This window comes from Coloeus monedula (assembly GCF_965178545.1).
Source record: "Coloeus monedula genome assembly, chromosome: W".
In the NCBI taxonomy this organism is placed as follows: Eukaryota; Metazoa; Chordata; class Aves; order Passeriformes; family Corvidae; genus Coloeus; species Coloeus monedula.
The window spans coordinates 26,318,321-26,345,357 of record NC_138821.1 but is presented as its reverse complement, the minus strand read 5'-3'; the positions used below and the strand labels follow the sequence as shown (position 1 = coordinate 26,345,357).

The 27,037-nt window shown below is 43.0% G+C and overlaps 1 protein-coding gene across 5 annotated transcripts in view; it reads right to left on the bottom strand.

Annotated features, from left to right (window-relative positions):
• Positions 1-27,037, bottom strand: part of LOC309584611 (mothers against decapentaplegic homolog 2-like) — a 104,713-nt gene that overhangs the window by 10,977 nt on the left and 66,699 nt on the right. For 4 of the 5 annotated variants that reach the window (XM_082300726.1, XM_082300727.1, XM_082300730.1 and 1 more), the window contains exons 3-7: positions 16,120-16,209; positions 14,786-14,979; positions 14,150-14,284; positions 1,889-1,963; positions 148-201 (exon numbers count right to left, since the gene is read on the bottom strand). In XM_082300726.1, the coding sequence (XP_082156852.1) occupies positions 148-201; positions 1,889-1,963; positions 14,150-14,284; positions 14,786-14,979; positions 16,120-16,209 (548 nt within the window). The remainder of the gene's footprint in view (positions 1-147; positions 202-1,888; positions 1,964-14,149; positions 14,285-14,785; positions 14,980-16,119; positions 16,210-27,037) is intronic. The other variant, XM_082300729.1, reaches the window with a different exon arrangement.

The window sequence follows — 27,037 nt, the reverse complement described above, 5'->3', positions numbered from 1 at the left end:
TATTATGTTTATCATCAGGAAGTCAACCCAACAGTCTCCTCCTAATACAGTTCTTATTTTTTTAAAGTACGTTTTCGGTTTTAATGTAATATAAACATAAAGAAGAGTCATCACACAGAGAAACAATTAAAAGTATTTCCACCTTACCCAGGCTATGATTAACTGGAGAAAGACTACTAGGAGACAGCTCTGCTGGAGATCCTGTTGAAGCAATACAGATTGTTTCATAGTAAATGACTCTTGTTATTTCAGATAAGTAGGAATAACCATTATCTAGATATAGTTTTACACTGAAATTCTTCAGAATAAGAAACCTCAGAAATCCTAACACCACTTTTCCAGCATATCACACACTTAATGAGAATTAAGACTGCATTTAATTTTCCAGACTCATGGGACCCTACCCCTCCTCATAAAGACTTAATTAACATCTTAGTGTTGTATTTGGCAGAGCTTTCACTTCATGCACACTCTCTGAACATAACTTTATTTATGTGCTTGTCACAGAATCATAGAGTGGTTTGGATTGGAAGGGACCTTCAAGACCATCTCGTTCCAACCCCCCTGCCATGGGCAGGGACACCTTCCACTAGACCAGGTTACTTAAAGCCCCATCCAACCTGGCCTTGAACACTTCCAGGGATGGGGCAGACACAGCTTCTCTGGACAACCTGTGCCAGTGCCTCACCACCTTCACAGGAAAGAATTTCTTCCCAATACCTAATCTAACCCTGCCCTCTATCAGTTTGAAGACATTCCCCCTTGTCCTATCACTCCATGCCCTTGTCCAAAGTCCCTCTCCAGCTCTCTTGTAGCCACTTTAGGTACTGGACGGTGCTCTAAGGTCTCCCTGGAGCCTTCTCTTCTCCAGGCTGGACAACCCCAACTCTCTCAGCCTGTCTTCATAAGAGAGGTGCTTCAGCCCAGTGAGAAGGTAGTGACTTCTTCCCAAATTCAGTGGAAAAAAAGCTAAGAAAAAGTGGATGAGACAAGCAAGATATTGCCTCTATTCTCAAAGGAGAGGGTTTATCTCTAGAAGAACAAGCTGGATTTCCTCATTTGAGATTATTTTTTCCTGGAAGGAGGAAGGAAAAAATTTAGAAAAACATGAACTCTCCAACACAATTTGTGCACTAGTAGACAAAATACAAAGAGGCTTTGCACAGAATCATTCCTACAATGATTGCTGATATCAGGCTTTTTAAATTAAGGTAGCCATTATCACATAGTGGGAAAATATTGCAGTTCTTTCGGAAACTGGTGCAGTTGATTCCAACTAACTGAAAAAGATTGCTAACATTAGCTAACCAAATACACTTGTCTGCCAGCACATAGCAGGATGTTCTTATCCAGCACGTTAACTGTTCTTTGACCAAGTCTAAAGCCAACCACATAATCTAGAAACTCTTTCATACAAAGGCATGGATGCTTAATATTTCTACTACTCTTTCCATAGAGCCTTCCATACAAGAATTGATTTGAAACATGGCAGAAGTGATAAGGTGCCAGAGGTAAGAGACAGGTTCTCAAAATTCAGAGTCTGTAACTTGTTTAGGCCAACAGACATTGCTTCAATTAACCTGTTTCAGAAGGTAAAGTTGGGGATGGTTAAAACAAATCAGCTATTAAAATCTGATGAAGACTTAATTAGACCTGTATGCTTTCGTTACAAAACAAATGTAATGTACTTAATATGGCACAGAATGTTTTAAAAGCATTCCCCTAACAAAATATTAATTTGTTCACTAAAGACTGAAAGTGATATTTTAAACAGAAAACACCAGGTTGTACAGAGGAAAATTGCCATCATCTTTTAGGCTGAATTCATGCTGCTATGCAGAGGGATCACAGCTCACAGCTAGTAATCCCAAGTTTTGAAAGTAGCTACCTGTATCCATGCTTTGGTTCAACTGCAGGTCATTTGTTTCTCCATCTTCACTGATATACCCTGGAGGTGGTGTTTCTGTCAAAAAAAACCAAACAAAACACCTAATGGTTCAATGACTGGGGAAATTTGTAAGATTTAGCATTTGGGATTTTTGTTCTCAAGTCCTCATGAGCTCCATTCAATACCTAAATACTTTATTAGAATGTCATTTTGCCATCCCTTTCTCCTTCCAGTAGGTCTTCAAACATTATCTGCCTTAATTGTCTATGTAAAATGTATCATCTCTTGTATGCCAGTCAACTGTTCAAATATATAATTAACAGATAATACTTGTCTTTTCCATTTAAGACAAGAGACATTCACTAGAATAAGTAACAGTTTTGCAATTGTGATCAACAGCTTTCACATTTAGTAGCATTACAAATGAAAAAAACCCCACATCTGGTGACTTGCACAAAAAAAAATCATGTGAGCTGTCTTTATGTACTATAACCATCAGATCAGATACCCTCCCATGCCTTATAGATTTGAAGGTTACTTTTCAGTTCAATCCCCAAATCAATTTTTCTTCATTACCTAAAAGTTGATTTCACTCAATAATAACTATATTATTTAGTCACATTGCACAAGCTCTATTATCATTATTACTTCCAAGCTCTATAAAAACAATCATCTATTCTTTTAACTAGCTTTCTTTAAAGATGGAGTTTGACTAACCAAAGCAAACTCAGTAACAAGTTTGAAGCATTCTAAAACTAGAAACTTTGTCTAATTCAACAGAAATATCTTCAAAACCCAGAAGAGTATGCATGTTCCTTTTCTCCATTTAAAAGGTACTTTGTAATCCAGATAATTTAGCCAACTGCCTTTCAGGAAATAATTTTCTTTGAACTGGGCAAATGTCTTTTCCTACATGGAGTTGGACTTCAATGATCCTTGTGGGTCCCTTCCAACTCAGGATATTCTATGATTTTATATATTAAAGGCAAAACCTGGATTGCTTTAGTGAAAGTGTTTGAAGCTAACTATGTCTACAATCGCCTTAGAATTGTGTCTGAGACATCTGAGGGATTAAATACATTTAATTACATTATTATCAAACAGCAGAAATTTAAAGCTTTTTGCCTAAGAATTAAAATAAAATTATATCAAATATCATGTCTGAGATTTACAGCAATATAGTAAGGTCAGAAGGAAGCCAGCAAGAGGAAACTAGATTAAGTCAGCTGATTAAAAAAATTAACCAAAAGAATTATATATTTGGTTCACTCTGTAAAACTAATGATCTAAATATAGATGTGACAAAATTCAAATGAGAATTTAAAAGGACGATTAAGGGAAATCGTCACTATCAAGAATTATTATAACAAAAATCATACTAATTTTGAACATTTTTATTGAATTCATTGTGATAAAGTGGACTCCACCCTTTTCCAAATCATTCATTATAGTTAATCCCACAGCCATGGTAAAAGGTCAATAACAATTTCCAATCCAACCCACGCCTCTTGTTTCCAGTTGCTAATCTAGAGTCTTTGGCACAGATTATTTTCCTTAACTAATCTCTGTTTGAATAAAGATTTCCTCCACCTAGTAGTATTAATGGAACAAACAGCCCCAACAGCAATCCTGCACCTTCATGATTGCCATCTTCCCAGCTGTAAGTGAAATCAACCTCTCTGTAGACCATGTACTGAGACAGTATTGTGGTGCAAAGCTACCACGGTTGTTAGTCTCTGGCCTACCCCTAAAGAAAATGGTTCTCTGAAGCAGGCTGTCAAGACACGACAGACTTATCAGAACCTAGCTAAGTGATCAAGTCAGCAAGGTCAAATAAAGTAAGATGCCATGAACACAACAGGAGGGTGTCAGTGACAAAGAGGCAAGGTGTGGTTAGCTGCATAAACATTTGAAAATCATGTGAATGACCACAATCACCTTGAACATACATCCTGCGAATAACTACCTAGCTGCTTTAGCTAATTTCCATAGCACCGGATTTGCAAATGGTAGCTTTCCAGTAAGTTGTTAGTAAATGCTATCAAAAGCCCTCTGAGTCAAAAAAGGCATACATCAGTTAGGAAAGCAGCACCAATTTCCATCCCCTTAAATTGCTCTTTAAAGATCTGCTGTCCCTAGGTGGCAACAAACATGGCCCAGATTAAACAGATGAGAACAAATTTATTGCATTTTTAATGCCATTTAAATTCCTGGATACATTTAAAGAAAACACAAGCAATATCCTGTAGACACATAGATACAATTTCTAAATTGCACATATTTGAGTTTCAAGTAATTTTATTCTTCAAGAGAGTCCAGATCTGAATTAGCAGCTTATTCATAACATAGCTGCATTAAACATTGTCTATCACTGCTCTATGCCCAGAAATTAATTTTGTGCCTTTCTGTGCCTTTAAACTGAGCCTGAGAGGAGGGAGAGGAAAAACTGTGTGAACTTTTCAAAACAGTTGTTCAAGGACACAGATACACACTCCTCTGCGTTCTCCTGCTGCGGTAGCAAGAGCAGAAGAAGCACCCTTCTTGCTTTTTGGCCAGCTTTCAGCTCCTTTTCTCCAGAGGGAGGCAGAGAGTTGAACTTTGTTTTCCTGGGACTTCGATTTTTCCTTTCTTCTCTTCTGGACTGTTTCAACATCAGAACACATTGAGAGAATTTTCCACCGAGGCCCCGGAGGTGGGCCCACACCAACACAGCTCTGAGGAGGAGGAGAGAGACCACACCTACAGAAGGACTCTGAAATCTTCCCAGGTTTCTCTCTACAGCAAGAGGTTTTATTATTTAGCATTATTATCCTTTTCCTGAGTGTTTGTTAAACAAATAGTTTTTTTATCTCTTTCACTTTTCTCAGAGGAAAATTTTTTTCTTTTTTGAACCTGGTGGGGGAGGGCTGGTTGTAACCTGCCTTCTATCAGAGGATATTTTCCTCCAAATTTGTCTAAACCGGCACAAATAATTAGTGGCGCTCAACGCAGGGCTTGAAAGAAAGTGAAAAAACCTGTACTAATTACATTTTGGGTTGGATTTAATTACTTTGTGTCATAGGTTAGCAAGCTGAGTCTCGGAAGTGATGTTCTTCTTACAGCTTCCCCCCATGACCTAATAGAACCTATCAGATGGCCACTTTGAATATGGACAATTCTTTAAGCCACTTAAAATTGTGACCGCCTCTGTGATACACAAGAATAGACAAACTCCCTCCCCCCCCAAGCTCTCTCTCGTTTCCGGTGCTGGGACAGGTGGCTGCAGGCCCTGTGCAGGGTCCCGTGGGCCCGGCCAGGCCCTGCTCGGGCCAGGCCGGGCCGGGCCACGGCTATCCTGGAGTTGATGGACCTGTTCCATCCATGGAACACCCCCCACTGCCTTGCTGTGGGCAGCTGGAGCGGCTTGGCTCTCCCCCCTCTCCACCTTGATAAGCTACATTCCAGCTGCAAGGCCGAGGTGAGATTAACCCTTTTAGTGCTGTGAAGAGCTGAAAACCTGAGGAAAGAGAGAGAGGAGATGCTTAAAGCTGAAATTCTGTTGTGAAGCTATGATATGTCAGAGTATCCCATTGTAATTTCATGAAGATATGGGGGGTGGAGTGTTCAACTCGTAAGCAAAAGCACCTGTGCTGAGATAGGCAGATGCTGACGCAGCTGTAATTTCATGAGAAGTTTGAACAGGGAGAGATGGAAGCGATGAGGACTTTTGCTCCAAATGGGAAAGGAGAAAACCTCAGTTCCTAGAGATGCTCCCAGAGATAGTCCTAACGATGAAGATGAGGAAGACCCTTTGCTCCCAGGGAAGGAGAAGGGCCTCTGTTTTTGTTTCTAAATGGCTCAACCTTAAAATTGTACCCCAAAAAACTTCAAGAGTGGACCCTCGAAAGCAGTTGCGGGAGATGCTGCAAGTCGGGGGAAAGGACTCACATCGCGAGCAGAGAGACTTCTTCCTAAATGGACTGAACAATATTTGGAAGTGGGCGGCTGTCTCGTTGTGATACTGTTTTCATAGCATGAGCAAGAAGAGACTTCTCTTTCTAAATGGACTGAACAAGGTTATTATGGAAGTGGTAAACAGACTGAACATCTTAAGGGTTGTCTTTTTACATTGTCAGTGGGAGAAGGGAGGAAGGTGGGGGGAGGAGGAGAGTTCTGAAGGTATGGTATAATTTTTTTCCCCTCTTTTAGGTCTGTTAATAAACTTCTGTATATTCTTTCAAGTTTGGTGCCTGCTTTGCATTTCTCCTAATTCTTATCTCACAGAAGATAAACAGTAATGAGTATTTTGGACTAAACCACTACACTTTGTGTTGGGGTAAAGTAGTCACCATGTTGGTTGAGTTCATAATGTCTCTCTGGCTTGAGGTACTAATGCCTTTCTGGTCCCTAGGCCTGTTTGCCTATCCACAACTTGCTCTGATCTTGTCCCTGATACGTAACTTTAGCAGGGGCACGAATCCAGATTTCTATCTTGCTGTGCTCGGTGATAATGATTTATAATAGGAGGTACTGGCAGTTGTTCGGAGTGTGTATGATATGTGGTTTCTCTGTCCTAACCCCAGTCCTAGTTTCAGTGGACTGTTTTGGGAGTTTATTAGTAATTGCACCCAGTTTGTTAGAAGACAAGGAGATGGGGTTTCCCAGCCTTTCATCTCCTTTCCCTTTAAATTTGATACATTATCTTTTGAGAATGTTCAGTTTCCTCTGGATGTTAAAGAGACCACCTTCCTAGTATTTTATCTGTTAAGCTTCCTCTATATGGTTTGCAGCTTGTCTAGAATCAGAACTCAGATTTCCAGGGTGACTGATGAGACACCTGACCCAGATGTGGAAAATCCTGAGCGGTGTGGGGAATAGGAGGATATGGGCCAAATCCTGAAGAAATTCTCTGACCCAATAACTTGGAACTTTCCCCCTGAACAAATTCAGAACCCAGCTGAGGTGGGGAAATATCTGAAAGAGAAATGCAATGACAATTCTAATGAGAAAAAGCTCATTGCAATATGCTGGGCCTTGGCATATGCCTATCGCACACTGCTAGGTACTGGAGAGCAGCAGGTAAAGGTAGAGGGGCAGGAAGATAAATCAGCAGACACCCCAGTCACTCAGGCTGCAGCCAAACCAGATGGATAGTCTAAGCCATTGACAGTGGCTCCCGTCACGAGGAAAAAGCACACAACCAAAACTGATCGCCCAGTGAAAGATGATGATGATGTGGGGGAAGGAACCTCAAAGCCATCAACTGACTCAGGTACAGAAACCATTACTGAGTCCATGCCCATAAAAGACCTTCACAGCCTAAGAAAGGACTACACTCGAAGGTCTGATGAATCCATAATAAGTTGGATGGTCCGTATTTGGGATGCGGCAGGTGATGGTGTAATGCTGCACGGTGCTGAAGCGAGGCATTTGGGATCCCTGTCACGTGATCCGGCTATCGACCAAGCGATGATAAGGAGGGCTGACTCTGTCAGTCTCTAGACACGGCTTTTGACAGGCGTGAATGAAAGATATCTGTGCGCAGATGATTTCTATATGCAGCAAACCCAGTGGAAGACCATAGAACAAGGGATCCAACGCTTGAGAACCAGAGGTGGTAGAGATTGTCTACACACATGACCCAGGATTGAGGAGTCCAGATAGGGTCAGAGTTGATGCAGTGATGTGGCAAAAACTCATATGACTTGGGCCACAAGAATATGCTTCTCCTTTAGCAATAATGAAACCAGATGACGGTGGGAATGAGACCAAGCAGGATATGGCGACGAAGCTCCGAGCATATGCAGATTCCATGCATGGCCCAACACATGCAAGAATCGCAGCTGTGGAAACATGTCTGCAGAAATTGGAAGGTAAGATAGAGAAGAATCACCAGGAACTCAAGAAGGAGATTAAAGAGGGCCTTCTCCAAATCTCAGTGGTACAGATCAGAGATTCTGCTACCAAACACAGACGTTCCACAGAGAGAGAGAGAAGGTACATCCCACGAAGTGAGCTGTGGTATTTCCTGTATGATAGTGGGGAAAACATGAGGAGGTTAGAGAGACAACCCACTTCTGCTCTGGCAGCACGAGTGCGTGAATTGAAGTGTAGGAATCAGTCTCATAATCTGAAGGTCGTGATTTCGATCCTCACACAGGGCACCATTTGACACTAACCGTGCTGTAATTACACCTCCCCTGATGAGGGAGAAATTTAGAGTCTTTGCCAGGAGTTCGGGACACGAACGACATTCAGCCTTCTCTACTTTCAGATAGTTGTTTATTAAGTCTTATCGGAGAAATAGAGCCACTTAACGTGACCCAGACATAGCACAGAGCAGAGAATGCAGGAGAATGCCAAATTATCAAGATTTACACAGTCTTTTAAAGGTAAATTAACCAATGGTCACTAAAAGCGTACATTATTTTTACTTTTCCACCAATGTATAATAAATCATCTTGTCACGCAGACAGGAACTGAAGAATTATTTATCCAATCATCCCAAACTACTTCTACTGCAGAATACGGAGTAGTAGTACAAGAAGAAAGTCTGGAGAAGAACAACAATCGTCCATTTTGAAGTATTTTGCTTTTATCTATTTACTATATTATCAAACCCAAATCCTCTAAATTTTTCACCCTGTGACAATCTTACATAATATTCTATCACCTAGTTCACACCAGTGTAGATTCTAATTCTTCCCAGAGGGTAGGCAATTTTCTCCAAGGACGAAGGTAAAAAAAAGTGTTGTCCAGGGGGGTAGAACCCTTCAAAACAGGTAGAGAAATATTCTCTGCACTCTGGGTTCCTACATCAAGGAGCGCAAGACTCAGAAAGGAAGTTCCACCAAAAAGGAAGAAGCTCGAATTTCCCATAGCCGAACTGCCAGAAATGATGGAAGAGAAGATGACACATCTGATCCCCTTGAAGGAACCTCTAAGATGTATGCCCAGGGAAAGAAGGATAACCAGGCATAGAGGGGCCCTGCCTCTAGCCAGGCAGAGGCCAGGGAAAACCGTGTTTTTGGACTGTGTGGATTCATTGGCCTGGTACATCAGAACCACAAAAATATGATGCTTTGGTTGACACTGGTGCGCAGTGCACAATAATCCCATCCCAACATGTGGGGGCAGAATCTGTTTCTATTGCTGGTGTAACAGGTGGATCACAAAATTTGACCCTGGTGGAAGCTGAGGTGAGCCTGACTGGAAATGAGTGGAAGAAACACCTCATTGTGACTGGTCCAGAGGCCCCGTGAATTTTGGGCATAGACTTCCTCCGAAACAGGTATTTCAGAGACCCGAAGGGACTCAAGTCGGCTTTTGGAATAGCTGCTGTGGAGACAGAGGGCATTAGGCAATTGAACACTTTTCCTGGACTATCAGAGAACCCGTCTGCAGTAGGCCTTCTGAAGGTGGAAGAACAAAGAGTACCAATTGCTACCTCGACAGTGCATCACCAACAGTACCGGATAACTCAAGATGCTGTGATTCCCATCCACAAGATGATCCGCGAGCTGGAGAGCCAAGGGGTGATCAGCAAAACCCACTCACTCTTCAACAGTCCAATTTGGCCTGTGCACAAATCGGAAGGAGAATGGAGATTGACTGTGGACTATCGTGCCTTGAATGAAGTGACTCCACCATTGAGCGCTGCTCTGCCGGACATGTTGGAGCTCCAGTACGAGCTGGAGTCCAAAGCAGCGAAGTGGTACGCCACTACTGACATTGCCAATGCATTTTTCTCCATTCCTCTGGCAGCAGAGTGCAGGCCTCAGTTTGCCTTCACCTGGAGGGGCATGCAGTACACCTGGAACCGACTGCCCCGGGGTGGAAGCACAGTCCCACCATCTGCCATGGACTGATCCGGACTGCACTGGAAGAGGGTGAGGCCCCAGAACATCTGCAGTACATTGATGACATCATTGTGTGGGGGAACACCGCAACAGAAGTGCTTGAGAAAGGAGAGAAAATCATCCAGATTCTCCTGGAAGCCAGTTTTGCCATCAAGATGAGCAAAGTCAAGGGACCTGCTCAAGAGATCCATTTCCTGGGAGTGAAATGGCAAGATGGACGGCATCAGATTACCACTGAGGTCATCAATAAGATCACAGCAATGTCTCCACCAACCAACAAGAAGGAGACGCAAGTTTTCCTAGGTGCCATAGGTTTTTGGAGAATGCATATTCCTGAGTACAGCCAGATTGTGAGTCCTCTCTACCTGGTTGCCCGCAAAAAGAACGATTTCCATTGGGGCCTTGATCAGCAACAAGCCTTTCCCAGATCAAGCAGGAGATTGCTCATGCAGTAGCCCTTGGCCCAGTCAGGACAGGACCAGAAGTGAAGAATGTGCTCTACTCTGCAGCTGGGAACAATGGTCTGTCCTGGAGCCTTTGGCAGAAGGTGCCTGGTGAGACTCGAGACCGACCACTGGGATTCTGGAGTCGAAGCTACAGAGGGTCTGAAGCCAACTACACTCCAACAGAGAAGGAAATCTTGGCCGCTTATGAAGGAATCCAAGCCGCCTTAGAGGTAATCGGCACTGAAGCACAACTCCTCCTGGCACCTCGACTACTGGTGCTGGGGTGGATGTTCAGAGGTTCCCTCTACCCACCATGCCACCAATGCCACATGGAGCAAATGGATTGCTGTCATCACACAGCGCACCCGTATCGGAAAACTGAATCGCCCTGGGATCTTGGAAATAATCACAAATTGGCCTGAAGGTGAAAACTTTGGTCTCACTGATGAAGAAGAACAAGAACTAGTGACGTGCTGAAGAAACTCCACTGTACAACCGCCATCAGAAGACACACGCTACGCTTTTTTCACCGACGGTTCTTGTCAAATTGTAGGGATGAAACGAAAGTGGAAAGCAGCCATATGGAGTCCCACACAACGGGTTGCAGAAGCTACTGAAGGAGAAGGTGGATCGAGCCAACTTGACGAACTGAAAGCCATCCAGCTGGCCCTGGACATTGCTGAAAGAGAGAAGTGGCCAAAGCTATACATCTACACTGATTCATGGATGGTAGCCAATGCTCTGTGGGGATGGTTAGAAAAGTGGGAAAAAGCGAATTGGCAGCGTAGGGGAAAACCAATCTGGGCTGCTGAAGAGTGGAAAGACGTCACTGCAGGGGTGAAAAAGCTAGTTGTGAAAGTCCGCCATGTAGATGCCCATGTTCCCAAGAGTAGGGTTAATGAGGAACACCAAAACAACAAATACATAGATCAGGCTGCAAAGATAGAAGTGTCACAGATAGACTTAGATTGGAAACACAAGGGACAGTTGTTCCTAGCTCAATGGGCCCATGATGCCTCAGGTCAGCAATGCAGAGATGCCACCTATAGGTTTGCACAAGATCGAGGGGTGGATCTAACCATGGACAGTATCTCCCAGGTTATCCATGATTGAGACGTGCGCTGCAATCAAGCAGGCCAAGCAAGTGAAACCCCTGTGGTATTGATGCCATGAAGATTTTTTGCCTTTTCTTTTATACCCCTATTATACCTTTTTACAACCTCTATATTCCTAGTGCTTTTTCCCTACATTCTTGGACTTGTTTGTTCAGCTAGGAGACTAAACATTTTAGAAGCTTCGTAGCTAGGGATCAGTGTGCCCCAGACCCCAAGGTCCTCTCCAGAACACATTCTGTAAACCAAGATAGAACCATCCAGGGGAAGGTTCCTTGGGGAGGGGGGCTCACTTGAGCCTCTCATTGGGGAATCTTTGATAGATATGCTAATTAGTAAAACCTATAATGCTATACCCGATCTTTGAGGGCATACTCGGCAGGGTGCATCTTGATGCATATGACCTGGACGTGCACCTAAGGATCCTTAAAATAAATACCAAGGTAAAATCCCTTTTCCCCTTCTAACCGTGTATGACTCTTGATTTTAAGACCAGGAAAAGGCATCAGTTGCTGGCGACCACGAAGGGACACTAAAGACCTTGAAACTCGCAGTCTTGGGTTGGAACACATCTTGCTTTGCCCCTCTCTTTGCCGGCAAATTACAGAGGGGCCGGAGCAACAATCTGTGACCAGGACTTTAGGACCCAGCACGGAAAGGCATCAGTATGGTGGGTGGTGGTCCAAATACAAGTATGGAGAGGCCTGGCAGATTGATTACATCACACTGCCTCAAACACGCCAAGACAAGCGCTATGTGCTCACAGTGGCAGAAGCCACCACTGGATGGCTGGAGACCTACCCTGTGCCTCACACTACAGCCCGGAACACCATCTTGGGTCTTGAAAAGCAAGTCCTTTGGAGGCATGGCACCCCTGAGAGAATTGAGTCTGACAATGGGACTCATTTTAAGAATAGCCTTATCAACACCTGGGCTAGGGAACATGGCATTGAGTGGGTGTGCCATATCCCTTACCATGCACCAGCTGCAGGCAAAGTGGAATGGTGCAATGGATTGTTGAAAACCACCTTGAAGGCACTAGGTGGGGGAACTTTCAAAAATTGGGAACAGCATCTAGCAAAGGCCACCTGGTTAGTTAACACCCGAGGTTCCACCAATCGAGTGGGTCCAGCCCAATCTGAACCCCTTCACACACTAGATGGAGATAAGGTCCCAGTAGTGCATGCCAGAGGTCTGTTAGGAAAGACTGTTTGGGTTAATTCTGCCTCGAGTACAGACAAACCCATCCATGGGGTTGTCTTTGCTCAGGGACCTGGTTGCACATGGTGGGTGATGCAGAAAGATGGAACAACACGTTGTATACCAGAGGGAGATTTGATTGTTGGGTGAAAACCACACGTAATGTGAAATGCCTGTATACCACTGCTTGCTGAGTGTCACTGTCACTGTTTGTATACAGCTGTATATATGTATATATATGTGTATGTATTAATGTGTGTGTGTAGAGTTAGAATATATTAGTTGGGGCATTGAGTCTACCATATGGGATGAGGGGTGGAATGTCTTGGGGTGACTTTATGATGTGTATCCCATATCACTGCTCTATGCCCAGAAATTAATTTTGTGCCTTTCTGTGCCTTTAAACTGAGCCTGAGAGGGGGAAGAGGAAAACACCGAGCGAACTTTTCAAAGCAGTTGTTCAAGGACACAGATACACACTGCTCTGCATTCTCCTGCTGCAGTAGCAAGAGTGAAGGAAGCAGCTTGCTTGTTTTTCAGCCAGCTTTCAGCTCCTTTTCTCTGGAGGGAGATGAAGAGTTGAACTTTGTTTTCCTGACACTTCGGTTTTTCCTTTCTTCTCTTCTGGACTGTTTCAAGACCAGAACACATTGGGAGAATTTTCCACCGAGGCCGCAGAGGTGGGCCCACACCGACATAGCTCTGAGGAGGAGGAGAGAGACCACACCTACAGAAGGACTCTGAAATCTTCCCAGGTTTCTGTCCAAAGTGAGAGGTCTTATTATTTAGCATTATTGTCCTTTCCCTGTGTGTTTGTTAAATAAATAGTTTTTTTATCTCTTTCACTTTTCTCAGAGGAAAATTTTTTTCTTTTTTGAACCTGGTGGGGGAGGAGTGGTTGTAACCTGCCTTCTATCAGAAGATATTTTCCTCCAAATTTGTCCAAACCAGCACAAACATTTATGAGAAAATTTCAGCTTTACTTGGTTTTACACTCCAGGCAACTTCCTGAAGGGATAGGAAACACAAAGTTGGGGCAGGAAACAAAGTTCACTGATTTTATATTTCAGTAATAGTACCAGCTTTTGGGTGCACTGTAGCAGGTTAGTCTTGGGGTAGGGAAGGGGCAAAGAACGGGAAGAAGAAATTCTTTGATTTCAATATTGTTAGGTTGTTCTCTCATACTAAAGAGACAAAACTGTGCACACAATATTAACAAATACCCAAAGCAGACCTTGATCGATTGTGAACTACAGATCAAAACACTAAGTCACTGATTTGCAACTTAAAGTTTTCTCCACAAACTACGTGGTGAGATTGAGTAGTAAACTGCTGTTCAATCTCCAATATGCAGCACTTGGCAACCCCTATATGCTTGTAAAACAGATTGAAAGCATAAGACAAAGGTCTATTTTTCACTCATTAGCATTCTGAATCTTAAATAAGATACTGAAACCAAGTAAGCAATATAGTTTCACACAGGATCGTGTTCTGCAAACTGCAATGTTCAGGTATTTCTATTGGAATTAATACACAAAATCAACTAGATCTAACTTATTGGCACATCTTACAATTAATTTGATCACTTAGGAGCATAAAATTACCATCTTTGTTTCAGCAACACAATGTTAAACGTACTGTTTACAGCAAAAGTTAAGAAAATACCTGGTATGTAATTGCTCTGTGGTTCAATTCCAGCTGGAAAGTTAGTGTTTTCAGGAATGGAATGGGTATAGTCATCGAGAGGCGGCAGTTCTGTTAGAATCTCAGTGTGCCGTGGCACTAGTACAGGAGGCAAGACTGGAAAAGCAAAATTCAAAGCATTAGTAAGACCCTCAAAATACACGCTTCTGTGAGCTAAAAGGAAAAAATATATATCTAAACCATCTAACAATTTCTTCAGATGTTTTGAAATTTTCTGAATCTCAGTACTGCTGGTATTACGATTGTACTGCTAGTGGTAGAAGCAGATTCCTGAAGTGCCTCTTGAGTAAGACTATTCCACATTAGCAAAGGTGAATCATATCTGTTCTCCTTTTCAGTCTGGGTCGTATTTAGCCATGTGGAAACTGCTAGCAGTCCTGGAAATGTTTATTGGGGTAAAGGTATCTCCACATTCATAAAGATTTTTCAGTAACTTTACTATTAAAAACTATCAGGGGTGGTTTTCTCAAAAGCTGTATCTCTAAGAATCTTGTACTTTTGGCAAGAGAAAGCATAATCTTTCTCTTTTTTCACTTATAACATTATGCTGATCGAGTATGTACAGATGCTATACAAAGTCAGAAGTAGTCTTCCTACCTGGTGTCTCCACTCTCTGGTAGTGGTAAGGGTTTACACATACTTCATCCTTTTTAAGATTAAAAGCATATTCACAGTTTTCAATTGCTTTAAGTTCATGGTGACTGTGAAGATCTGGCCAGCGCCACAAACGACAGTACATAACATGTGGCAATCCTTTACGATGAGATACCTGTAGACGGCCATCGAGAGATCTGGAGGGGAAAGATGTTAAAAAGTTTTTACAGACCGCATGCTCTTAGTCACTCAAGCAAGAGTGTACACCCATAGGATGGAGAGTTTATTCATTCTCAGAATTCAGTGGATTGATACTGCTAGTGACATTTATATTCTTGTTGAAAGGCTTCAAATGTGATAAAAATGATCATATCAGTAGTCTCTTAACTTATATTTGAGTTGCTCAAATCATTGCCAGTGAATTTAGAATTTATTAAAAGCCACTTTACCTCCAACCAAGTGTTTAGGATGATTGCTTCATATATTTTTTAAATGCAGAAGAGAGTTGTTAAAAAAAATAATAAAATCACACACTTGATGGTCCCTTCTGCTACTAAACCTCAAAGCTTTGCTGTGGTATAGATGCTTTATGGCTTTAAGTTTAAGAATTCCCACAGGACTACAAATAAGCCTATAAGCAGTCAGCTGCCCAAGTGATCCACATGGCAGTATAACTGTAATGCAAAAGGCATGAATGCACATCTTTTAAGGACTGTAAAGTTTATCTTCTTGACTTTGTCTGCCTTACTACCAGCTGAAATCGTTTTGCTAGTTTTAAGACAGACTGCATATGCTTACACAAATGCAGATGTTTATGATTGTTATGGGATGGGAGACAAACCTCAATACACAAATCAAGTAATGTAACATGAAAAAATAAAGACCCTGTTTAGAATTTGCCTGCCATTAACTACTGAAGAATTGACAAACAATTCTTTAGTAGCTCATATCTGAGCCAATTAGCAAGATTTAACTGAAAGCTTGTGACATACAAAGCAGTTTAAGTACTTTGTAAGATTAGGTCTAAAGAATCAAGCTTCCCAACTTTGTCAATATAAATACCAAATCATATTAGAACTTGCATTTAACAAGTCTTCCCATTCTTTCAATAGCACTGTCATGAAAAATCAATATTGCAGAATTAGAGTTTAATTTCTCAAAACATCAGCTTATAACACTTGAATTTCTACACTGGCAAGCAAATATTTTAAAATGCTGTACCATGAGAGGCCTAGGAAGCATTTATTCTATTTTACAGCTAAAGCATCCCATTACAGACCCTCCAAAGCCAAGCCCTCCCACAAGATTTCTATGATGCAAGAGGGCAGAATATTCACCTGGTTTGTTCAGAGAAGCTGTAAAGGCCTGTTGTATCCCACTGATCTATCGTGTTTGGTGTACTCAGTCCCCAAATTTCAGAACAAGTGCTGTGCATAATAAATTGAAAACAAAAACAAAAAATTGATATGAATATGGAACATGGTTATTCAAAACACTATGGTGTCAAACATGGAAAAACGTACAGGATACTTCCTTTCACATAGAAGATAGAGCATTGTTAGACTTGTATTTAGACTGACATCTCATGCTATATTTTCTATATGAAGGAGGCTATCAAAATGGAACAAGTGATTCAAGGTAAATGATAAATGTTTTTAAAAGTTAAACAAGTTCTCTGCTTTTAAGTAGTCAATACAGTTGTAAAGTTACTTAAAACAGGCAAAACTTCTTCAGCCTAGCTCTTAAAAAAATCAGTTTTAAAGGGTAGTTTCTGGGTTTGTTTCTTGGGGTTTTTTTGTTTGTTTTTAAACATAAGCTTCCCTAAGACTTCAAAAAAAATGCCATGTATGTCTGAAACTGAACATCACAATCTAACTTTCATGTACCACCACTTAAGCATTAATCTCATTCTTCATGCACATACTAATTTGCTGCTTTCCCCAAAAGAGGAAAATTCAGACTTTAAAGAAAAGCACATTGTAGCTAATACTTCTCACTGTTTTCTGTACTCTCCTTGATTAAAGAACTAAATATTCTTTTCTATGGTATACAAAACACAGAATGTTTAACACAGTTTTACAGTATAGTATTTTAGGATTCAACTACAGGATAACAAACCTTTAATTGCTAAATCAAGGAGGAAGAAAAGAGAGACAACTAATTTTTTACCAAACTGGTTCAAGGACAAGATCACAACAGTAAAGAAAAAGGAGCCTTCAGTCATAGGCACAAACTAAAAGCAGCATCAGATTTACACAAAGCAAGAAAACAGCATGGGATTGTAAACAGAAAGCAGACTCAGAAGCATAAATCCAGCTCAGCTCTATCACTGACTTACTCTGTGACCACTAAAAACGGACAGTTTATTTTTTATATGTGACATACAACTAGACTTCGCACCTCAGAAATTATGAGAATTTGGTTCACAAGCAACTTACATCTCCACTTCCTAAATACAGAGCCTGAAGTTTGACTGTCTGCTACAGTCCCTTTAAAATGAATAGCCTCTGAAAAGTTGCAACAGAAAGAAAAGAATCCAAGTTCACCAAACTCCTGGTTTTAAATATAGGTGTTGCAATTTAAACTACTAAACTTAGATGATACAGTCACGAGTTTGGATTGAGTGCTTAAGGGAAGTGAAGTAGGTATTTTTATTTCTCCTCCCTACGCAGGGAAAATTCATTAGTGTTATGAAACAAGAAGACATAAACATAAGTGTGGGCTACTGATGAAGGGAATTAATGGTTCTTGTCCCCTTCTTGCCTGTCCCAAACACCTCATTTTTAGTGCCATTCCAGGGAGGCTGAAATGTTCATGCAATTGATCAGCAACCCAAATTAATAAACTGGCTATCTGATCACAGAACATACATGGCAGAAAATTTAAGTTTTGAGAGTTACTTTTCATCTAGATCACTTCTATTCACTGTAGAGCTACATGAGCACTACAAAGGAGGAATAAGACTATAATTGCGGACAGCAGCCTGCATTTATCACAAATAAAATTGTTACATAAAATATGGCCTTTGACATTTTACTGATTACGGACACAAGTAAAGTAAAATCTTGTACTAGAGAACTTTTTGTCTAGTAGAGAGCAGCAGTGTCAGACGAGAAGGCCCATTCTCTGATTTAGATCCAGCTCTTCAAAAGAGCCAACTCTCCTGAACAAGTTACATCTATCTCAGACACAGGCAGCATCACAGATCTCTAGAAAGAGTGGGCAAAGAGGGATCCTGAGCATCACTGTATCAGCAGAGCCTAAAGCCTCTCTTTTATACATTCCTAAGATGTCTCTAGGATGGTAGACTGCCAGAAGCTGCATAAGGATTAAAATAGTTGCCCTGAAGACACATAGGGAGCCTGTGGGATGCCAGGGAGCATTCCAACACTGTACTGTGTCCTTAAATATTCACCACTACTGCTTGTAAGACAGACCATCACATACATTAAATTAGAAGAACAATGAGCAGACACAAAGTCTGCTGCATATTAATTGACACAGTCATCTCATTACCTTTGAGCAGTGGATCCTTTATACAAAGCAGTGCTCCAAAGCTGACACTGTTACAGATTACACATTCCCAAAATTGTGGGGTGCATCACTGGTGTAAGCATGGCATGCCACACATTTGCTGCACAAGACTTAAGACAGCACATGTAAAAGTAAAATTTCACAGCTCCTGACAAAGCATGATGAATAGGAACAATATTTTATATTGCTAACCTCTTCCCTCTATAAATATTCAAACTATCAAAGCTGACAGCTTATTTCATAACCTACAGAAAGACAAACGGCATCCTGAAGTGACTGCAACAGAGTCAAAGGTTGCAATGAAGCTCAGGAGACCATTGAGGGAAGGCAGGCCAGGAGGTACAGAAAAAGTGAACAGTTAGAGCAAAACTGCTCTAATATTCAGCAGCTTACATGATATGCTATCTCCCAGGATGTATGTCTGCTTAGAGTTAGGATTAATAGAAATTTTTTACTGGTTCATCTACACTATGACTGTAGTGGTTTGGTCTAAAATACTCATTACTGTTTATCTTCTGTGAGATAAGAATTAGGAGAAACGCAAAGCAGGCACCAAACTTGAAAGAATATAAAGAAGTTTATTAGCAGACCTAAAAGAAGGGAAAAAAAAAAATTATACCACCTTCAGAACACTCCTCCTCCCCCCACCTTCCTCCCTTCTCCCACTGACAATGTAAAAAGACAACCCTTAAGATGTTCAGTCTGTTTACCACTTCCATAATAACCTTGTTCAGTCCATTTAGAAAGAGAAGTCTCTTCTTACTCGTGCTATGAAAACATTATCACAACGAGACAGCCACCCACTTCCAAATATTGTTCAGTCCATTTAGGAAGAGGTCTCTCTGCTCGCGATGTGAGTCCCTTCCCCCGACTTGCAGCTTTTCCTGCAACTGCTTTCGAGGGTCCACTCTTGAAGTTTTTTGGGGTACAATTTTAAGGTTGAGCCGTTCAGAAACAAAAAAACAGAGGCCCTTCTCCTTCCCTGGGAGCAAAGGGTCTTCCTCATCTTCATCGTTAGGACTATCTCTGGGAGCATCTCTAGGAACTGAGGTTTTCTCCTTTCCCATTTGGAGCAAAAGTCCTCATCTGGTCCATTTCTAGGGACTGAGGTTTTCTCCTTTCCCGTTTGGAGCAAAAGTCCTCATCGCTTCCATCTCTCCCTGTCCAAACTTCTCATGAAATTACAGCTGCGTCAGCATCTGCCTATCTCAGTGCAGGTGCTTTTGCTTACGAGTTGAACACTCCACCCCCCATATCTTCATGAAATTACAACGGGATACTCTGATATATCATAGCTTCACAACAGAATTTCAGCTTTAAGCATCTCCTCTCTCTCTTCCCTCAGGTTTTCAACTCTTCACAGCAATAAACGGGTTAATCTCACCTCGGCCTTGCAGCTTTGCAGCTGGAATGTTGATTTTTTCTTATCGAAGTGGAGAGGGGGGAGAGCCGAGCCGCTCCGGCTGCCCATGGCAAGGCAGTGGGGGGGTTCCACGGCTGGAACAGGTCCACCGACTCCAGGATGGCCGTGGCCCGGCCCGGCCTGGCCCAAGCAGGGCCTGGCCGGGCCCGCTGGCCCCCACACGGGGCCCGCAGCCACCTGTCCCAGCGCTGGAAATGAGAGAGAGCTTGGGGGGGGGAGTTTGTCTATTCTTAAGTGTGGATCACAGAGGCGGTCACAACTTTAAGTGGCTTAAAGAATTGTCCATATTCAAACTGGCCAGCTGATAGGTTCTATCAGTTCCCAGAGGAAGCTGTAAGCACCCCTTAGCAAGGACATCCCTTCCGGGACTATGCTTGCTAACCTATGACAATGACTATACTCAACTCCAATAATCCACAATCAAACACAGAGAGTCTGCAGGAAATCAACCCATACGATCAATAAAGTCAGCTCAAAATAGCTTTTACTGTTCACTGGAAGAAACATCTGAGGAAATAAAGTGGTCTCTCCACTCTCCTGCTCACATACAAGATCCATTGCCTGAGATGCAAGACTGTCCCCCCCCACTACATCACCCAAACAGTAAACAAGGCCTCTTAATATTCACACACATACACACTAAATCAGAATGAAATTCCTCACAACCCTAAAAAGCATACTTCATGCACAGCACTTCCATGACAGACCACAATATGTTCATTCATACGCAAGCAATAGCCTGACAGAGGGCAGACATATCTATTCATCCCAGAAAGGTGGTGCTGGAAAGGTGACTGCATTCTGAAAGATGTTTAAACAACCACTATAAACAACCACTAAAACCCTCTGAAAGGGAAACAGGAGTACAGAATTACTGTCCCAAAATAAATAGGAGGCATTCTTTCCTAAATCTACCTTTCTGAAGCATCCAAAACTCCTTGTGAAGAGTCCTTTCTATGCCTTATTCCATAAAGAATTTAGGAGAATCAAGGATTAACATCTGTACTCATAATTTAAGTCTTGTCTGGAAACATTCCCATGCTCTGGAACATGATCATTTATGTTAGAAAGCAGCTAGGATGTTCCCCAGCACTGGGCCATGCCAATTACTGTTCTTCCACACAATTCCCAATTTTGTGAATGGCACATCATCAGAACCACTTCAAAGATATTTACATATGAAGTACCAGAAACTCTATACAGAAGTTGCTAAATATCATCCCAATTCATACATAACTGCAGTTCCATTTTCTTCTTCTTTAGTCTCAAAGCAGAACTGTAAAGGAGCTTAAAAGGCACTGAGTTCAGTTGACAGCCTCCTCTTTACCTGAAGTGGTAGCACTAGAAAAATGGCAAATAAAACCTGAAATGCAAATAGCATCATGTTGTAGATGAACGTGCTGGCTACAGCACCAGATGAACCCCAGAAATTGAGACTACTGGGGTCCTCCCAGGCTACCCACTGCCTCAGGTTTTTCTTCAGCCTGAATGGAGTGGCGTTATCCTGGTCAGAACACCAGAAATTGAGTTATATTAAAGACATGACACCTCTTGAAAAAATTTATTCCACCAACAAGTGGTGCCGAGACGAGCACCTTATCCCAGCTGAGTCACCCATGTATCCCAAAGTACTTCCTACAGGTATGTTCCTGATTTGCGGGAATCGGGCGTGGTCCGGAATCCCATCCCGGTTCCGGGGGGGACTGTGCACTCTCGGCAGGCTTTCTGTACTAACACCCAACAAAACCCAAATTTTGTATTGGGAAAACCATACTCAATTGGCCCGCCAAAAGAGAGGAATACAGCAATTAGACTCAAATTGTGATAGCAAAATTGTTAATTAGTCAACGTCTAAAAGAGTCGCTGCATCACTTTTCCTGCCTTGGGTAGCAGCAGCAAAGGCCCTGGGCCAAATTACTCACCTTGAGTGCTGGCTCGGAAAGCATGCTAACTTAACATTGAGTGCCCTCTCTCAACTACTTGAGGATGAAGAAACCACCAGGCACGCAACACTGCAAAACAGAGCAGCAATTTATTTTCTTTTATTGGGCCATGGACATGGCTGTGAGGAATTTGAAGGTCTGTGTTGTTTTAACCTGTCATCTCATAGCCAGAGCATCCACGTGACGATACAGAAAATGAAGGACCAAATTAAAGAACTAAAGATAGAAGGAGACGCGGATTGGCTCGGAAATCTTTTTGGATGATGGGGACTTGAAGGATGGGTGAAATCCTTAGTCAAAGCTGGACTGTGGGTGATTCTAACAATTTTTATGGTTTTAAGTTTGTTTGGGTGCCTTAAGAAGTGCCTATCTAAGTCAATAGGAGAGGCTTTTCCTTTAAATAAGGAAGGGGGAGATGTTGAGGTGTCTGAGCCAGCGACTGTGATGGCGGAGGGGTCAAAGAACTCCGAAGCAGCAGAGGCCTATTGGTGGGCCAACTCTGAAGTTTAAGAGCACCCCCTAACTTAGGGTGAGAAAGGAAAAGCCTCTCCCATCAGGCTTTGTGGTGCTATGCAGATTGGGTCTGGTTGGCTCGTTGCCCACTTCACCCTTCCCTTCTCCCCATTGGCTCCCATTCCCTAGTCCCACCTTTGTACTGCCCCTGTGCCCTCAGATCACTGGCCCCTGGTGCTCTACCAGGGTATAAAACCCTGGACACTGCATTGTTCTCTCGTCTTTCGTCCCTGGTTACCTTCACGGAGCTGCAATAAACCTTTGTCCATGGAATGCTATACGAGGACCCCTCCTGACTCTTTTGTCTCTGGTAACGCGTGAGCTATCCAGCTTGAGTGTGTGTGTGTCTCCATGCCTCCAGCTGCACGGGTGAAGTTAGCCTGCTAGTGTGCTACACGGCACCGCTGGAGCAAATCCCCTGCCCGGGACACTTTCGGAATAATGCAGCAAACTCTCCACTGACCACGCGCTGCGTTAGCATCACGCTAGTCAAAGCCCACATTATACAGAAATCATTACAGAATGGTCTTGGACATTTAACTTGCTTATTTGCAAAATATTGCACTGAGCCACTAACATTTTTACTAAATCTTTTATATCTTTTAGAATCTACAGCCACTAACAAGTTTGCCAAGTCCACGTTCAAGGCAATCGTCTCCATTTGTCTTTTTTCCTGCATCTTATAATCACAAGCCTTTCTTCCATTTAATCTAATTTGTCTACCCCTACATTTTCTGAGGCATTTGTAGTTCTGGAGCTGTGACTGAAATGAAAAATAATTTCAGTAAACCATGACAGTACCCCATTTATCTGTTTTAAAGTGGGAGATGAAAGCTTTCAAATTCTAGAATTCTTATGCAAAGTCTTCCCTATAGATGTGAGCCTGACATTGGTTTTCACTCACATTTTCACTGAAAGACTGAACAAGAAAAATGCAACAAAAAATATGATCAGGTTTTCACTTGAACTGGAGAAGTTACTTAGCACAGGGACACAAACACCTTTATACCAGCCTAACATTTACAGGACTTACTACCTTGACTTAGTACCTTTGTCAGGGGGGTAGAAAAGAGGTGCAGAATTTGCTTTGAGAGCTACACCAAGCTATTCAAACAAGAGTTATAGCAGTAAGAAATGACCACTAGATTTATAGAATCCCATTTTTTCACAAATGGGCAAATGCCAATGCATTAACATTGTTCATGGCTGCTTGTGTAAAATTTGCCTGAGAAAACAGGTTGAAGTCTGCAGATTGAAGATCTGTACCTTGCATACTAATTGGTTTTTGGTTGTTTGGTTGGGGTTTTTTGTGGTTTTTTTTGTTTGTTTTCCTGTTTTTAAAATCTTGCTATGTAAGATCTTACATCCAAGACTTCACACAGCAACATATGGAGCAGGAAACCAAGGCAAGACCACCACTATATTGACTTCAGCTCTGGTTCATCACTGGTGATGCTCCTGTGAAGACACTGTCCCATTACACTCCACTGATACTAACTTTGAGAAAAGGATCAATGAATTGATGGATGAAAGAATAGAATCCTTCCTCTCATATCAGTTATCTTCTTCCTGATGCACCTAAGGTTCAAGAACAGCTGGGAGGGAAACATACCAAACCTTTGGAACTAGTTCAGAGAGGGTCTCAAAGACAACAGTAAAAGGAAAGCCTGATTTGACAAGCTTAGGTGTAATATAGATGAAACAAAGTCGGCTATTAAAAAAGTTCATTGGCTTACATACAGTATTGCATTCAGCACAGACAGTTCCTACTAAGACTGCCAAATTCCACCTTGGACTTCTGGCGGGCAGACTTTGGCCTGTTTAGGACATTTATTGACAGAGTCCCTTGGGAGTCAGTCCTGAAGGGCAAAGGCATCCAGGAAGGCTAGATGTGGTTTAAAAAGGAATTGTTAAATATTCAGGAGCAGGTCATCCCCATGTGTAGAAAGACAAGTTGTCAGGGAAAGACCAGCCTGGTCAAACAGAAAATTTAGGCTGGAACTTAGGGGAAAAAAAAAAGAATCTATCATCTCTGGAAGGAGGGTCAGATAACTTGGGAGGACTATAAGGATGTCATGAGGGACATATATAGGGAGAAGATGAGAAGGACGAAAGCCCAACTAGAACTTGATTTGGCTGCTGCAATTAAAGACAACAAAAAGTTTCTATAAATACATTCACAGTAAAAGGAGGGTCAAGGAGAGTCTCCATTTATTGAATGCAGAGGGTAGTGTAGTGTCTGGGTATGAAGAAAAGACAGAGGTATTTAATGCCTTCTTTGCCTCAGTCTTTAATATCAAGACAAATTGTCCTCAGGATTACCAGCTCCCTGAGCTGGAAGGTATGGACCAGGAGCTGAGTGAAGCCCCCATAATCCAGGAGGAGATGGTTAGTGACCTGCTATGCCAATTAGATACCCACAGGTCTATGGGCCCAGATGGGATCCACCCCAGAATAATGAGGAAACTGGCAAAAGAACTTGCCAAACCACTCTCAATCATATACCAGCAGTCCTGGTTAACCAGAGAAGTTCCAGCTAATTAGAAATTAGTAAATGTAATGCCCATCTACAAGAAGGGTTGGAGGGATGATCCAGGGAACTACAGGCCTGTCAGCCTTACTTTGGTGCCAGGCAAGGTTATGGAAGAGATGATCCTGAGTGCCATTACATGGCACATGCAGGACAATCAGTGGATCAGGCCCTGGCCAACATGGATTTACAAAAGGAAGGTCCTGCTCGACCAATCTGATCTCCTTTGTCCTGAGTAACCCAAAATGTCATTGTATTCCATATGTATCTGTGCCCAAATTTGTTACTGTCTCTTTAAGACCCTGTAGCTCAGCCAGAAACATAACGGCAGGACAGGGGGTGCCCAGGGCTTTTAAAAGTTGGACCATGCAGGAAGCCCTCTCTCTTGCCATTTTGGCTCTCTCTCTCTTTCGCCTTGTAGCTCTTGCTCAAGGCAGAGGCTCCCTTTTGTGGTTTATTTTCCGTTTCTCTCTGGCCTCTGGAAGGGGTTGTTTAAGGCAGGTTTCTGGACTCACAAAAGTAGCAACTCAAGAAGCTGCATTTCATGATCAAAAACTGTTTCAGAGTAAAATTTGCAACACCTGTCAACAGTGCGAAGCCTAAGCTGGTCCAGGGTTGGGCTGCCATTCATCAGTGCCTGAGAGTCCATTTTCTTCCCCCCCATGAAAGCGGGGACCCAAGAGAGCAGCGCCACCACCGGCAAAGTCCAGCGGGTGGCAGGCGGTAGCAAGCAGTAGCACTGACCCCCACAAATGCCAGCAATTCCCATCTGCCACTAAACTGCTTCATAAGCTCCTACCTTCATAGTTTTTTTTTTTCCAGGGGCAAGGGTGCACCGAGTGGGGTTAGTCTGCCATCTCCCTTTTGTCTCACAGACCACACAATCACCTGAAGAGCACGCTATCTTGGAGGGAGGGCTGCTGCTGTCTTTTCCCTTTGTCTCTACATGTAGAGGGATTCATTGTGGAACAGGGGCATATGATACCCCTGGAAAGATTGGACAACCCAGGGTGTCTGAGGAAAAACCCCTGAACTGGCCCCTGGCTGCAAGCAAGCCTGGAAAGCATCCGGCTGCAGGCAGCCCTGAAAGTCCTTGGCAAAGTTATACACTGGTCAGCTCCCCCGCAGATTAGACGCCGTCTAAAGGGACTGGGCGTGAATCTTTGCAAAAGTAGATATAAGCTTGTATAGTTAAACAATAAAGCAGAGAACGATGATCAAATTGTATCAGTGTTCGTGTCATTACTCTGGCTAGCTCTTCAGCACTCGGGCCCCCCCCAAACCTGGCACCTGAGCAGGGACTGGAGTGATTTTCGTTTAAATGCAGTTTGTTTTCGCCTAAATGCGTTTCGCTTAGATGCGGCTTGTTTTCGCTTAAATGCAGTTTCGCTTAAATGCGGCAAGACTCCGAATTATCGCAACGATGGTGAGAAGCCTGGAGAGCTAGAGCGGGAGTGTCCCGGCAAAAAAGTTGAGTGGAGCTGGAGACTGGAGCTCGCGCAGCCCAGCGGGCCCCCGCAGGTAAGAAGCTATGAAATACGAGGCTGCCACTCGTCTCCTAGCCAGTATCCTCTCTAAGAGAGGCAAGACCATAAAAGATCGAGATCTCTATGCCCTAAATACATGGACCCGGGAACAAGGGTTTTTGAAATGCACTTCGCTTTTGTTCTCGACCGAAGAGTGGTGGGAAGTTGGAAACAGACTGTGGCTGTCCACAATAGAGGGTGGAAAGGAAGGTAAAGAAGCAAAAGTTCTCGGATTAACATGGAGAGCTGTGACTAATACCCTTGCAGAAATGAAAGCAGAGAGGAAGGTGGCCGTGGCAGCCATAGAAGCCCTGGGGGGTGGCAGCCCCGGAAAAGAAAGAGAGGGGGGTCTCACGGAGCGGCTGCCGGAGGCCAGGGTGGAGTCCAGGGTTGCGCGATTCTTCGAGCTGATTGCAGGTCGACCGATGAAGGGAACAGCAGCACCTGTGCGTTAGCTGCGGGAGCTGCTGGACGTGATGAGGAAGCAAGTTACCCCACAGACGCCTGAGGGAGAAATGGTCACAAAGGCGGAAGTACAGGCTCCCAACTCTGGGGGCGGGGCGCAGACGAGCAGAGGAGAAACAAGCAGTCCTAGCTGCAGGCCGAAAATGGCAGCACGCCACCCCCCTCTGCTGGACAGCAGATCATCGTCCGACTGTGAAGCAGCCTCCACGACTTTGTCGCCCACAGAGCCAGAGACAGCCAGGGCTACCGGGGGTCAGCCCCAAGAGGAGGAGAAGCACCGAGAGATGATGCATGAATTAATGAAGAAGCTTGCTGAATTGT